We start from the raw sequence: 15,127 nt of genomic DNA on the forward strand, positions 1-15,127 counted from the left end.
ATAATTTTTATTATTGGAGAGAATTTTTCTTATTTAAATGAAGGAAAAAAAAGCAGAATGTCATGATGAAAGGAGAGAGATTGAAAAGCAGAACAGAGCAACAAGGGCACAAAGAAAACATGAACTGAATGTTAGTTGATAATGCATACAACTGTGATGCAAGGATTTTAAAAATTCAAAGAAAAAGAAAAAGCCAAGAAAGAAGCAGAGGAAAAAGCAAAAGCTGAAGGAAAATTGAAGAAGAAAGAAGCTAAAGAAAAGCAGAGATGAGGTGAATTAGGAGCTGCTTGGATAGGTAAGGAGGAAGAGGAAGTTAGACAAAAGGCATTACTGGCAAAGAAGAAAAAGGAGGGCTTCCCTGGTGGCGCAGTGGTTGAGAGTCCGCCTGCTGATGCAGGGGACGCGGGTTCGTGCCCCGGTCTGGGAAGATCCCACATGCTGAGGAGCAGCTGGGCCCATGAGCCATGGCCGCTGAGCCTGTGTGTCCGGAGCCTGTGCTCTGCGACTGGAGAGGCCACAACAGTGAGAGGCCCGCGTACCGCAAAAAAAAAAAAAAAAAAAAAAAAAAAAAAAGAAGAAAAAGGATAACCAGGAAAAAAGCCGTTAAGAGGGAAAGGCAATATCAAATCATTATGTTGTACACCTGAAACTAATATAATGTTATATGTCAATTATATAAGAAAAGAGAAAGGTAGCAAAAACTTCAAAGTTCATGGAAGACCTGGAATTACTTTCCTGATGATGAGATAAAGCCAGTTAAAATGATGGAAGAAGTGGAAAAACTTTGCGATAGGCTTGAACTTGCAAGCTTTCTGTACTTAAATGAAACATTCACATCACCTACAAAAGAAATAGGAATTGCCACTCTGCCAAAACAGTAGAAATTAATGAGCCAATTAGAAAAGAGAAAGAGGAAATTGAGGCTTGTATGTGCCAAGTATCTAAGAATGCAGAGACATCAACTGTTGAAGGTGAAAATGGCAGTAAAAATTTGTCAGAAGAGAATTGATCTGCAATTGCTAATTAAAACTGTGAGCCTCTTTCTTGCTGGGACAAATTCAAGATGGGAAGTTATTGCCAAGTACATGAACACACATTCTACTTCTGGAAGTCAAAAGAACTGCCAAAGCTTTTATTGGCAAAGAACCGTCTCCCAAAACTTGGCCCTCATCAGAAAGATGACATACTGCGTGGAGTAGAGCCTCAAACTGTCAATACAACACCTCAGAACAATTTGAAAATCCATGTGCAGATTTCACCTCTTGACAACAGAAGCACAGAAGCTTTTGGAATGAGCTTTGAAAATGTATCCAGTAAATATACCTGAAAGATGTAGCGTGTATCAGAATTTTGTTTCGTTATGGCTGAGTAATATTCCATTGTATGGATATACCACATTTTGTTTATCCATTCATCTTTTGATAGACATTTGGATTGTTACCACCTTCCGACTATTGTGAATAATGCTGCTATGAACATTGCTGTTTAATGATCTCTTTGAGTCTCTCCTTTCAATTATTTTGGGTATATACCTAGAAGTGAAATTGCTGGATCATATGGCAGTTCTGTTTTTAACTCTTTGTGGAACCACCAAACTGTTTTCCCTAGCAGCTCTTCCATTTCACATTCTCACCAGCAATGCACAAGAGTTCCAGTTTCTCCACACTGTGCCAATACTTGTTATTTTCTCTTTTTTTGGTAATAGGTATCCTCATGCATATGAAATGGTATCTTATTGTGTTTTGATTTGCATGTCCCTAATGGCTAGTGATGGTTGAGCATCTTTTCATGTGCTTATTGGCCATTTGTATATCTTCTTTGGAGACATGTCTATTCAAATCCTTTACTCATTTTTGAAGTGGGTTCTGTTTTTGTTGAGTTGGAGGAGTTCTTTATATATTCTAGATATTAATCCCTTATATATATGTTTTATAAATACATATTGCTTCATTTAAAAAAACTAGTTATTTGACTATTCTTTCTATTTCTTCTTGAGACAGTTTTTGTAAGTTTATATTTTTAGGAATTTCTTCAATTTTTCTAAAATTTGTAATTTATTGGCATAATGTTGATAATATTCTCTTACTAATCTTTGCCTTGTTATGTAATATGTCCCCTTATTCATTAACAATATTATTTATCTTCTCTGTTTTCTTAATCATTCTTGCTCACTCAATCCTCAGATTCAGAACAACCCATCCTCCTCCCAGGAGTTTATCACTTCTGTTTTCATTGTTATTGTTATTTGCTGGATTCCATGTTTCCCTCTATAGTTTCTCCAGGATTAATTTTGGGCGTGGGAGTGAGAAATCATTCCCCCCAAATTGACCAATTGGCAGAAACCAGGACTCTTGACGTAGAACTTAGCAATTTATTCTCATAATTGTTTTAATATGCTTCAAGTCACTAGCCATTTACTTACTGAATTAGAAATGAAAGCTTGGTTTTCTGCATTCTAGTTTAACTTGCTTTCTACTACATCTGAAATTTTTTCAGGAAACTTTTATTGTATAGTTTTGGGGAATAATTTTCAGATGAGTTGGAGGAAGCAATGAGAAGAATTGTTATTCAGGATGTTATCTGTCCAACAGGAAGGAATTGGTTGGTGAAGAAGAAGTAATAGAAAGTAATTCCTATTAGATGGCATATTCCAGGAGGGTAGGGATCTTATCTGTACTCCTAGCATCTCAAGGAGTTCCTAACATATGGTAGGCACCAAGAAACTTTCTTTTTTTAAAATATTTATTTATTTATTTGGCTGCACTGGCATCTTTGTTGGCACATGCGAGATCTTCATTGTGGCATGCTGGATCTTTTTAGTTGCGGCATGCAGGATCTAGTTCCTTGACCAGGGATCAAACCCGGGCCCCCTGCATTGGGAGCCTGGAGTCTTAACCACTGGACCACCAGGGAAGTCCTTAAACTTTTGTTTAATAAGTGAAAAATAATCAGTGACCTCGAAGAGAGTAATGATTCTGTTTTAGAGATTGAGAGGTGGGGAGGTGTATCATAGCTAGAAGTAGGTATGAGACTAGTTATATAAGCTTGAGTGTTTATAGGAATCACCTGGGCAACTGGTTGAAAGTATGGATTCCTGAGTCTCACTCACAGAAATTCTGATTTAGTGGCTGAGGTAGGCAGAATAAAGGTGTCCACATCCTAATCCCCGGAATTTGTGAATATGTTATATTAAATGTCAAGGGGGAATTAAGGTTACAGGAGGAATTAAGGCTGGAGAGATTATCCTGGATTATCTAAGTGGGACCAATGTAAGCACAAAGGTCCTTATAGAGTGAAGAGGGAGATGGAAGAGTCAGAACCAGGGAGCTGGCATTATGTTAAAGGTTTGACTGGCCATTGGTGGCTTTGAAAAAGTTTAACATTATTATTTTTTAAGATAGTTTGATTAGCTGGACATGACAGTGAGCTCCTACTGGAGCCTAGTGACAATGTCCTCTTTTATCTTTTATTTTTATTTTTTTTGCGGTACGCGGGCCTCTCACTGTTGTGGCCTCTCCCGCTGCGGAGCACAGGCTCCGGACGCGCAGGCCCAGCGGCCATGGCTCACGGGCCCAGCTGCTCCGCGGCATGTGGGATCCTCCCGGACCAGGGCACAAACCTGTGTCCCCTGCATCGGCAGGTGGACTCTCAACCACTGCGCCACCAGGGAAGCCCACAATGTCCTCTTTTTTTAGCCTGGTTGAACTCACTTGGTATAGCTGTAGTCAAATATTAGGATTTCAGCAATGCACCCATCAAAGACTTTAGGATCTCCTCATGGAGAAATGACAGTTGGATGATGAATCAGTATTGCACAGTCTTAATGTTTTTTATACCTGTATGTGAATAATGCTGATTAAAAGATGCCAACTGACTAGACAGATAATTGAAAATAGACAGAATTGATACATAATTTTTGGCCTCCTGGGAGCTCTGATTAGCCATGAAAACATGACAACAAATAGTGTATGTGGTAACTTTGATAAAGATAAGAGTTAAGGGGAAATAATGAGAATAAAGAAGATGAGACTATATTGTAAAATAGGAAAAAAATCTGTATTGATTTTCACAGGCCTTTCAATGTGTGGGCAGAGAACTTGAATTTTTAATGTTAAGAGCAGCAACCCCTACTGAGGGGTTGATGTGATCAGTTTTGTGTGAGGATAGAATTTTTGAATTTTTCACTCATAAACAATTGTCTCACTATGTATTATACCCCTTTTAAATCTCTCATAGGACTGCATTTTTCTATTCAAGGAATATCAGACATCTTTTCACAAAACGAGGAAACAGATTTTAGAATCCTCAGGGGAAAAATCTTTTGAGGTTTCAGAAATGTATATATTTGGAAAATTTGAAGCTTTCTGCAAAAGACTGGAGAAGGTAAGCGTCGTGCAGCCACAGTTGCCACTACCAACCATACCTTTCCAGTTATTTCATACTTTATGTAGCATCACTGAGAATTGTTTTTCCAGATCTCTTGTCTTACTATTGATCTGACTCATCTACTATTACTCATAGATTACTGCATTTTATTATAACTTATTTTTTCATTCCTAATTACTATCTTCTGCCCCTCGCACAAAAGCTATTGCAGACTTTCACTTCTCTTGAGACCTCAGTTCTATCTTTACCTATAGAGCTTGAACTTAAAGCCTCTGCTCTTAACCATTGTATCAGGCTGAGAAAAGGTGTGAGGTGACATATCTGCAATATCTGGCAGAACCCAGTAGTTGTGTCATATCTGGATGTGTGAGCACCTTCTCTTACTAGGCCATATATATGGTCTAAACATAGAGATTGTATGGGCAATGTCTTTGCTGGGCGGATATGGGTTAGAAACTTCAGCACCCGTTTTTTTTTTTTTCTTTGTGGTACGTGGGCCTCTCACTGTTGTGGCCTCTCCCATTGCGGAGCACAGGCTCCGGACGCACAGGCTCAATGGCCATGGCTTACGGGCCCAGCCACTCCGCGGCATGTGGGATCTTCCCGGATCGGAGCACGAACCCGTGCCCCCTGCATCGGCAGGTGGACTCTCAACCCCTGCGCCACCAGGGAAGCCCTTCAGCACCTTTGATTCATTCATTGATTAGGACTGGCTGGAGAGGAGTGATGTTTTTCCAGGGGATACAGGGCAGCCCATATCAGAGTCTTCTTCGAATCAACCTTTGCAAAGCCTACAAAGATATCATCTAGGTACCACCCTTCCCATGGCCCCACCATTCTGCCAACTCCCTAGGTCCTGATAACAGGAGTCTGCTCATCATTTGTTGGAAATTGGTGGGGGGCATTTCACAAGTTGAAGGGCATTTCCTATACATGCCAGGATAGGAAAATATGGGTGATGAACAAAACCAAGTTACTGAGTGGGGCTGTTTTTTGTTTGTTTCTTTAGCAGCTTTACTGAGATATAATTCACATACCATATAATGTATTCATTTAAAGTGTACAAGTCAATATTTTCCAATATATTCACAGGATTGTGCAACCATACCACCATCTAATTTTAGAACATTTTCATTCCCACTGAAAGAAACCCTGTGCCCATTAGCAGTGATACCCCATTCTCCCGTCTACCCAGCCCTAAGCACCTGCTAATCTACTTTCTGTTTCTATAGATTTGCCTATTCTCGACATTTCATATAAATGGAATCATATAATATGTGGTCTGTTGTGACTGGCTTCTTTCACTTAGTATAATATTTTCAAGGTTCATCTATGTTGTAGTATTCCTTTTTATTGCTGAATAATATTCCGTCATTTGGATATACCATATTTTACTTATCCATTCATTTGTTGGTGGACATTTGGGTTTTTCTACTTTTTGGCTATTACGACTAACGCTGCTATGAATATATATGTATGTGTTTTTGTGTGAACATATGTTGTCATTTCTTTTGAGTATATGCATAGGAGTGGAATTGCTGGGTCAGATAATAACTCTATGTTTACCTTTATTGAGGAAGTGCCAAACTGTTTTTCAAAGTAGTTGCATCATTTTATGGTCTCATAAGCAATGTATGAGGGTTCCAATTTCTCTACATCCTTGTAACACTTACTGTCTATCTTTTTGAATTTAGCCATCCTAGTGGGTGTGAAGTGACATCTCATTGTAGTTTTGATTTGCATTTCCCTGATGACTAATGGTGTTGAGCATCTTTTTTCTCTTTCTTTTTTTTTTTTTTTTTGCGGTACGCGGGCCTCTCATTGTTGTGGCCTCTCCCGTTGCGGAGCACAGGCTCCGGACGCGCAGGCTCAGTAGCCGTGGCTCACGGGCCCAGCCGCTCCGCAGCATGTGGGATCTTCCCGGACTGGGGCACAAACCCGTGTCTCCTGCATCGGCAGGCGGACTCTCAACCACTGCACCACCAGGGAAGCCCATGTTGAGCATCTTTTTAAATGCTTATTGTCCATCTGTATTTCTTCTTTGGAGAAATTTCGATTTAAATTCTTTGCACGTTTTAAATTTAGTTATTTGTGTTTTCGTAGTTCAGTTTATAAGAGTTCTTTATATATTCTGGGTCTTAAGTCCCTTATCAGATATGATTTTCAAATATTTTCTCTCTTTCTACAGGTTATCTTTTCACTTTCTTGATTGTGTTCTTTGAAGCAGGAAGTTTTGTTTTGTTTTGCTTGAATACTTATTTATTTATTTATTTATTTTGGCTGCACTGAGTCTTAGCTGTGGCCCGTAGGATCTTCGTTGCAGCATGCTGACTCTTAGTTGCAGCATACGGACTCCTTAGTTGTGGCATACATGCGGGATCTAGTTCCCCGACCAGGGATCGAACCTGAGCCCCCCGCATTGGGAGGGCGGAGTCTTGCCCACTGGACCGCCAGGGAATTCCCTGAAGCAGGAAGTTTTAAATTTTGATGAAGTCCAATTTATCAAGTATTTCTTTTGTTGCTTGTGCTTCTGGTGCCACATCTGGGAAGATGTTGTGTGAGGCTGTTTTGTGAACAGTGAGAATTTCTTGGGGACAAATGTCCAATTAGAATTATATTGGCATGGGTCAAATGAATAATAAGCCCCATTGGTCAGGACCTGTTCCACAGAAATGTTTAACATTTCTGAAACCATGAGAATGTAAACCTGGAGGTGAGTCCTGGTTACTGTTAATTTTTCCAGGAGCGAGGGCCATTGCTAACTTGGGTGCAGTTTTACATTTGGTAGAGTTTCCGGGCTGGACCTTAATTATTAGCCCGTGTGCAGTAAAGATCTTTGGTGGCAGGTCTAATGCTGGGCATAATGAACATCCATCTGTAAAGCAGCAGCCCAAGCATTCCTGATGCTAGAGGGAGTGGATAATAATGGCCAGCTACATTAGCTACTCCCCCGCCTTACCTCTGGAGAAGCCCTGCCTGTAGTCTTAAGGATACAACTTGATGCCACAAAGGCTCAGCAATCAGAGCCAACGCAGCACTCCCTAGGGGCCTTACTTGAAGTGCATCCTGGTTACTAGGTTATTCCAACTCCCCTGTGCTAAGAATTCCTTGGCTGACTGGCATCTCTCCCAGGTGTAACTGGTGGATGTTGGTGTCCAGATTCTTAAAGATGGGGCATGATAGTTACCCTGAAATGTGGCCAGAATTTTTATAATCCTCTAGAGGTGGTTACTGAACTGCCTTGGTGGGCTTCCCCTGCTGAGTGGGGCACAGCAGGGACCACTGTTGGACCACCCCATGAACTCTTAAATAGTTGAAGAGAAGAGACAGAAGGGCAGGCTAAGCCAGAGCCTGTTAGGGAAAGCTCAGATTCAGATGTCAGGATGACCAAGTACAAAAGTCAAAGGACAGATAGGATTGAGCTTGGGGTTGGAGAACCAAGACCTCAGAGTTGGGCAGAGATGTTGGGGATCTTTAAGGAACAAGTGAGGAGGAAAGTGCTAGTGTGTTAGCTTAGGGTGCCTGAAATGCATCTTTTTTGGTAGGTGGAGACTTGGTGCATTGAGTGTTAATCTGCCCTAAAGAACCAGAATTGTGTATAATATTCCTTGTTTCTTCTTCCTGTTCCTGCCATGTAAATTTTGGTGAATACTGGTTTCTCAATATTGATGAATTTGGTTTCCCAGAGCTCTGTCTTTAGTTTTCTTCTCAGCCTGAACATTTGTGGGAAAGAAGCGAAGGAGTGGGAAGCTTTGAGCATTGTTTTCCAGAGCAGGAATCACAATGGGGAATCATTTTGATGAATATTAAGGAACTGAGTAGCCTATGGACATGAAAGACTTTTTTTTTTTTTTAGTGAAGTAGGTGGTGTTGGTACATTGAGATGGAGTCAGCTGTTTCTAAATAAATTTCATTGTGAGGATTTTCCAGGGTTTTTTAGGGGTCAGAAGTGACTACGGTCATCTTTCAGGATTGTGGGCCCTTTCCTTTGCCTGAGTGTGGAATTATGCTAGTGTTACATATCAGAACTATGGTGAGGGCCAGAAAAATGGTAACACTTTTGAATCCAGTGATCCAGTGAAACGATTTTCAGAACATTCTCAAGAACAAAATGCTGAAACTATTTAGACATCCGCAAGGGCTTTTACTCACTGTCCCTCACCACCCCACCTCCTCTTGGAAGACAAGGTGATCAGATTCTGAGAAAGGCTCTAAACTCTCTCCACTTATGGCAGAACATCCTCTGTCTTAAATAGTCTAAGAGTAGTAATGACTGGAACAGAAATTTGTCTTCTGTTTTATCTCCTCTGGTTGGTTTTACCTTAAATGATTCTAAAGCCTGTTTATTGGCTTGTTTTTTAAAAATCATTGATTCATTAAGAGTTAATTCTAGGGAAGGGTGCTAATTTCTAACTTTTAAACTAAAGTAACACTTTTCTTTTTAAGATTACAGAAATGCTAACTACTGTGCAAACATATTCAGCCTTGAGCAATTCTCCCATAGAGGGAATAGACATTATGGCAATAAAATTCAAAAATATATATCAAGGGGTTAAGAAAAAGCAGTATGATATTCTGGATCCAAGAAGGACAGAATTTGACACGGATTTCTTAGATTTCACGGCAAAAATCAAGGCTTTAGAGGTAAGTAATTATACATACTTTTGATTTAGTAAAGCTGAAATGTAATCAATAGTACTGAAATTCACATATTTACTATTTATTACAAATTACTCTTGCAAACTGATCAAAAATATTTGCCAGCATGAATAATTTTCTAACCAGCCCACAAAATGTTTTCTATCTTTTTTTTTTTTAAATGAAAAATGAGCTTATTCAATAAAAGATATCAGTAACTAACCAGAAGCCCAAAGGGCTTATTGTAGCTGGGCTTATTTTTAATGTGCATTAAAAAATATATTTGATTTTTGTTGTGCCAAGGACTAGTGTCACTTGTCCTGTGTAAGAGAGAATTCGTAGGCCTTGTTCTTTGTTCAGTGTGAGAAGATTTGAGAGCAGATTAGGACGATGGAACACTCTTCCCTTGGCACTGCGCTTTATGGCCACATTTTCTCTGCAGCTTAGAGGATGACTCTGAAGAGACCCTCCTCCTGTCTGTCGTAGCTGAAGGGACACCAGAGGGATTAGACTGTAACAGGTTTCTTTCTCACCTTTTGGGCTAATATGACTTCAGTTACTCTCTTACTGAAAACTGTTAACCCAGGTATAGCCCCAGGGAATGGTCTCCTCTTTGCTGCAGAATGTCTTGGAGACACAGAGAGGGACAAGAATATACCCTGCCCACTTCCTGAGTCTTAAATCCTTGCCAAGAAGGTGAGGAAGATGATATATTTTTCCTCAAGACTCTCTAAAAACTATATTACATGTAATTTGTGCAATATAAATTTAAAAGATCCTAAAATTCTAGCAACAACACTTTTTCTTTTTGACACAAATTTCCTTTCAGTTTTTGAAAGTTAGACTCTGATAGGAAGATACATTTTACTTTTTACTTTTAGTGTTTGGTTTTGGGAGTTATATCTTGATAGCAGTGGGAATTTGTGTTTTTTAAAAAACTTATTGCTTAAATTATTTTTATGATTCATTAATAAGATTATATGTTATAAAGCCTTTACTGTGGTCTTAGATACGAGTTTAGCTTTCAGTAAGTTTAGAGGCCATATTAAGTTTTTAGTATCTAAAAAGATATGTCAGTGTTTTAACTTTTCTTCGTTTTCCAATGTTTGATTAATGGGTGTGGTATGCATTTGTAGACAGTACCAATATAATCTATAAGTGAAAGTAATTTGCGGAGTGCTTCAGTTCCATCAGTTGGGCACCAGAAGTTTGGAGTTCACTGCTCGGGATGGTGGGAGTCTTGGAAGAACATTTTCGGCTTCTTATTCCTCCTTAGCGTGGCAAAGAGGTTTCTGAGAGCAGCAGTGTTAGAAAATGACACCTGTTCACGTTGGGTGTCTATAGTGTCATTACACTGCTCTACTGACATGCTAAGAAATCCTAAATCTCCCAAAAAAATGTACTTTGTAAGGGACTTACACTCCTTTCATAAATTCTCTAGGTCAACATCCAATAAATAATGAGCGGCAAATGCAAACCACATATATAATTTTAATTTTTTTAGTAGCCACGTGCATAAAAGTAAAAAGAAGTAGGTGATGTTAATTTTAATGATATACTTCATTCAACCCAACATATTCAAAATATTATCATTTTAACATGTCACTAATAAAAACCATTATGAGATATTCTTTTTTTCATACTGTCTTTGAAATTTTGTGTGTATTTTACATTTATAGCACGTCTCACTTAGAAGTAGTGACATTTTAAGTGCTCAGTAGAAACATGTGGCCAGTGGCTACTATACCAGACAGTGCAGTTCTAGATGCTTAGATGGTAGATGTATTTAAGGCTCGTATTTTGATTCTGTAGGAGAATCATTCATTGTTGTTAAACAAAACTAATCTTTTCCTTAACTCAAAGAGTCACTCAAACATTAATATTGCATTTCAGGTACAAATACAGGCATTTATGAACAGTACTTTTGGAAAAATTTTGTCTTCTCAGCAGGCTCTTCAGCTGCTTCAAAGGTATTTATAATGCATTAAGCAGTATAGTTTCTAGGTGGGATAACTTTATAGCTGAAAATAACAATTTCAAAAAAATTTTGGAAATCTCTCCTATTTAAACTTTAAAACTTATAAACAGTAATATTCCAATTACCATTAAATAGACTGGTGAAAATTGAAATATAGTATGATATTTTTCATTTTCATTTTCATTTTTCATTGCATTTTTTTGTAGTGGAAAGTCTTTCAATAAGGAAATGATTTCACATTTTCCCCCAGCTATGTAATATGTTAAGGTTAATTTCGTAAGTGTTATTGGAAAGGGAACAAATAATGTTTAATTCTGCATACTGAAAGGATTTCTAACAGTGAAATTATCTAAGAATAGTAGGTCCCCAAACTTTCTGTTTTCCCTCCTGAGTGCTTATGTAGCTGCCTTTCCTTCTAGTCCTGACAGCGGTGCTCCCCTAAAGGGCAGGAAAGCCTGGATTAGAAGGTTGGGCTGGACCAGAAGCCGTTTTCTTGCAGCTGAGGAAGGGCTCACTACCCATGTTAGGGACCGTTTTGAAATTCTCCCCTGAGAGCCAGTGGATCTGGGTTTGGGTCTGACTTTCCCATCTCTCTAATGCTGGATCATACCTGTGAAACCTTACCTCATGAGACCATCATAAGAGTTGAAACAGACATAAAATGATTTTGATGAGTGACGGTACTGTACAAACAGATGGCAGTACCATTTTCTTGGCTATTTCTGTCTCTGTCTCTCTCTTCTTACCTATGGTATGCTGGTGTCAACTCATTTTATTATCAGAAAGTTATGGTTCTAGTACTTCCTATGCATAACTTAGTCTCTTAGTGGAAGTGACATTTGGCTGACAAAATCATTATATCATTATGCCTATTTGGGATGACGTGAGCAGTAATATTGGCAGGGGGATAGTCATTGAGCTCCCCTCCATCTTTGCTAAGCCAGCTCCCCACTCATCTTTTTAATCTCAGTTCAGATGTCACTTTTTCAGGGGAGTCTTTCTTGACTTCCCAGACTTGGCTGGGTTCCCCTGTTACATGCATTTCTGGCACCCTTGTAATTTAAATAATTATTTATGTCACTCCTGACCGATCTCTGCCTTTTCCATAAGGTAATCATTGGCTCCAAGAGGGCTGGAACCACACCTGTCTTGTCCATCACTGTAACCTAGGGCAATGCATGAGGCCTGCTGTGAATATTTGTCAAATGAGTGAATGGATTTTTAGGATTGCAACAATTCTTAAGTGTGTTTCTCATTTATTTTTAAATTATTCACCCTCAATTGCTTTCAGATTCCAAAAACTGAACATTCCCTGTCTTCAATTAGAAATAAACCACACCATTGAGCTTATTCTTCAGTATTATGTGGCTGAACTTGAAGCTATTAAGAAGGCAAGTATCATATTTATAAATAGAATGGTACTTCAGTATAAAAAGAAAAAATATTCTGGAAGTATTTGCCATCATTATCTTGTGCCAAGCTTATCAGACAAATCCTCTCACTGCTGAGTCTCTTTTTTTTTTTGGCGGTACGCGGGCCTCTCACTGCTGTGGCCTCTCCCGTTGCGGAGCACAGGCTCCGGACGCGCAGGCTCAGCGGCCATGGCTCACGGGCCCAGCTGCTCCGCGGCATGTGGGATCTTCCCGGACCGGGGCAGGAACCCGTGTCCCCTGCATCGGCAGGCAGACTCTCAACCACTACGCCACCAGGGAAGCCCTGCTGACTATCTTTGATGTTCCTCTGTCTATGGGAGAAGGTGCTGACAGTGTGTGTCCCTGGACAGCCAGATCACACCCCTTTGCTCTTAAGAACTGTCTTTTTATGACAGCATTCATGTATGCATGGGAAAGCCCGTTTAAGTTAATATTTTGGGATATCAAAATATGGGCTCTGGAGAATATTATGACATATAATGTAGCTGTGTGCTCCTGCTTTATTTTTTAATTTTTTTTAAGATAAGAAGTGATTTATTAGAGCATCCCTTGTGGTGCGGTGGTTAAGAATCCGCCTGCCAGTGCAGGGAACACGGGTTCGAGCCCTGGTCCGGGAAGATCCCACATGCCACGGACCACGCATGCAACTAAGCCTGTGTGCCACAACTACTAAGCCTGTGCTCTAGAGCCCGTGAACCACAACTACTGAGCCCACGTGCCACAACTACTGAAGCCCGCGCGCCTAGAGCCCGTGCTCCGCAACAAGAGAAGCCACTGCAATGAGAAGCCCGCACACCACAACGAAGAGTAGCCCCCACTCACCGCCACTAGAGAAAGCCCGTGCGCAGCAACGAAGACCCAACACAGCCAAAAATAAAATAAATTTATAAAAAATAAAAGAAGTGATTTATTAGAATAGGACGCTTGTGAGGCTTACAAGTGGGCGGGCCGGAGGGTGCTGCACACAGAGAACATAGTGGGCAACAGTTTTATAATTAAAGGAAAAGTTGGGAGGAGGAGAAGACCACCTTCTTCCTCATTTCTTTCTAAATTTTACTTTTTAAAAAAATGTTTTTTATTGGGGTATAGTTGATTTACAATGTTGTCTTAGTTTCAGGTGTACAGCAAAGTGAAACAGTTATACATATACATATATCCACTCTTTTTTTTCTTGATTCTCTTCCCATATAGGCCACTACAGAGTACTGAGTAGAGTTCCCTGTGCTATACAGCAGGTTCTTATTAGTTATGTATTTTATGTATAGTAGCGTGTATATGTCAACCCCAAGCTCCAGCTTTTGAATACATCTTTAAAATTGGGGATAAAAGGCAGAAAAACAGTATACATGTAATGGGAAGTAAGGGTTAAGAGAGAATTAAGTGTCATATATTGTAATCACCATAGTTTTAGAGCCTCAGGTTGATATCTCTGGAGTGCATTTACATATTTATTGACTACCTCTTGTGTATAAAACATGTGAATAATGGTAAAACATCAATACAAATATAGCTGTAAATATTTTTGCCTTTTCCATTGTATTGAATTTCAAACATTAATGCCAGACCTTTAATTACAGCTTTATCATTCTCAAAAAGATGACCCACCTCTTGCTCGCAACATGCCCCCTATAGCAGGAAAGATCCTTTGGGTGAGGCAGCTTTATCACCGGATAAGTGAGCCCATCAACTATTTTTTTGTAAGCCAATAGTTAAATTTACAGTATGTGGATCATGGTGGTTTTTAATACAAGAAATATATTTTATCCTGTAACATTTGTGTCCAGTGAAGTAGCTAGAGCTAATTCTTTTACTGGGCAAAGGAAATTTAGTTTACAAATATGCTTGAGAGAGACTAAGCCAATTCTTTCATGTTTGGTAGATAATCCCATTTAATTATAGTTAATCTCTAAAGGGACGAATCTTAAAAATTTATGATGCTTAATAATCAGGACACTCTCTTTTGTAAAATAATTGTTTTGAAAATAATAGAACACAGGCCTAGTACTGAAACTTACTTCTATGTGTGGACAGATAGGTCACTGATATACATTAGTGAAGGTTAGGATACACTCAGAGTATATTCCTGTGTATTGGACTGAGACCAAGAGCAGAGTATAATAGAGTACATTCATCCTCTGTGTCCTTAAGACTATTAGATTTCTGAAAAACACCAGGATAGTCTTAAGCCTTGTTGGCATTCTGAAATTGCCAGTTTGTCTTCTCTTTTTTTGTTGTTGTTGTTGTTTTCTGTTTGTTTTGCTTTATTTGCTTTGTTTTTTAAAAAGACAGAGTAGCAAAGCAGAGTTGGTTTGCCTGGTATTATGTCTTAGGCCTAAACATGGAACAAAATAGCTACAAAACAACAGTCCTGCAAATAATTTTATTATTTAAGCATTATCAAATATTAAGTTTTTGTTGTTTACATTTGGCTGCTATCATTTATTTTATTGTTCTCATATTAAAAAAAAAATTAAAGCGGTGACCTTAGACAGGAGGCCAGGATGGGGACCCAATTGTTTATTGACTTTATAGTGACAGAGCAGAGATTGTCCTGTTTTTGATAATGTGTGAATCAGAACAAAAAACTGTTCAATTTCTTCGTAAAGAAATTTGGTTTCTGTTCTTTGATATACATTTACTTTTTTTTTTTTTTTTTTTTTTTTTGGGGGGGGGGGGGGGGGGGGGGGGGGGG

General features: G+C 39.1%; 1 protein-coding gene and 1 pseudogene across 1 annotated transcript in view; both read left to right on the forward strand.

Moving 5' to 3' along the window:
* LOC103072854 (dnaJ homolog subfamily C member 2 pseudogene) overlaps positions 1 to 3,296 on the forward strand; it is a 3,795-nt pseudogene extending 499 nt beyond the window's left edge.
* The window catches only part of DNAH8 (dynein axonemal heavy chain 8), a 332,081-nt gene that overhangs the window by 31,030 nt on the left and 285,924 nt on the right, over positions 1 to 15,127 (forward strand). Inside the window, exons 11-15 of the mRNA XM_007458310.1 lie at positions 4,237 to 4,383; positions 8,833 to 9,030; positions 10,918 to 10,994; positions 12,294 to 12,393; positions 14,013 to 14,132. Coding sequence (XP_007458372.1) covers positions 4,237 to 4,383; positions 8,833 to 9,030; positions 10,918 to 10,994; positions 12,294 to 12,393; positions 14,013 to 14,132 — 642 coding nt within the window. The remainder of the gene's footprint in view (positions 1 to 4,236; positions 4,384 to 8,832; positions 9,031 to 10,917; positions 10,995 to 12,293; positions 12,394 to 14,012; positions 14,133 to 15,127) is intronic.

This window comes from Lipotes vexillifer, unplaced genomic scaffold (assembly GCF_000442215.2).
Source record: "Lipotes vexillifer unplaced genomic scaffold, Lipotes_vexillifer_v1.1 scaffold4, whole genome shotgun sequence".
NCBI classification, from domain to species: Eukaryota; Metazoa; Chordata; class Mammalia; order Artiodactyla; family Lipotidae; genus Lipotes; species Lipotes vexillifer.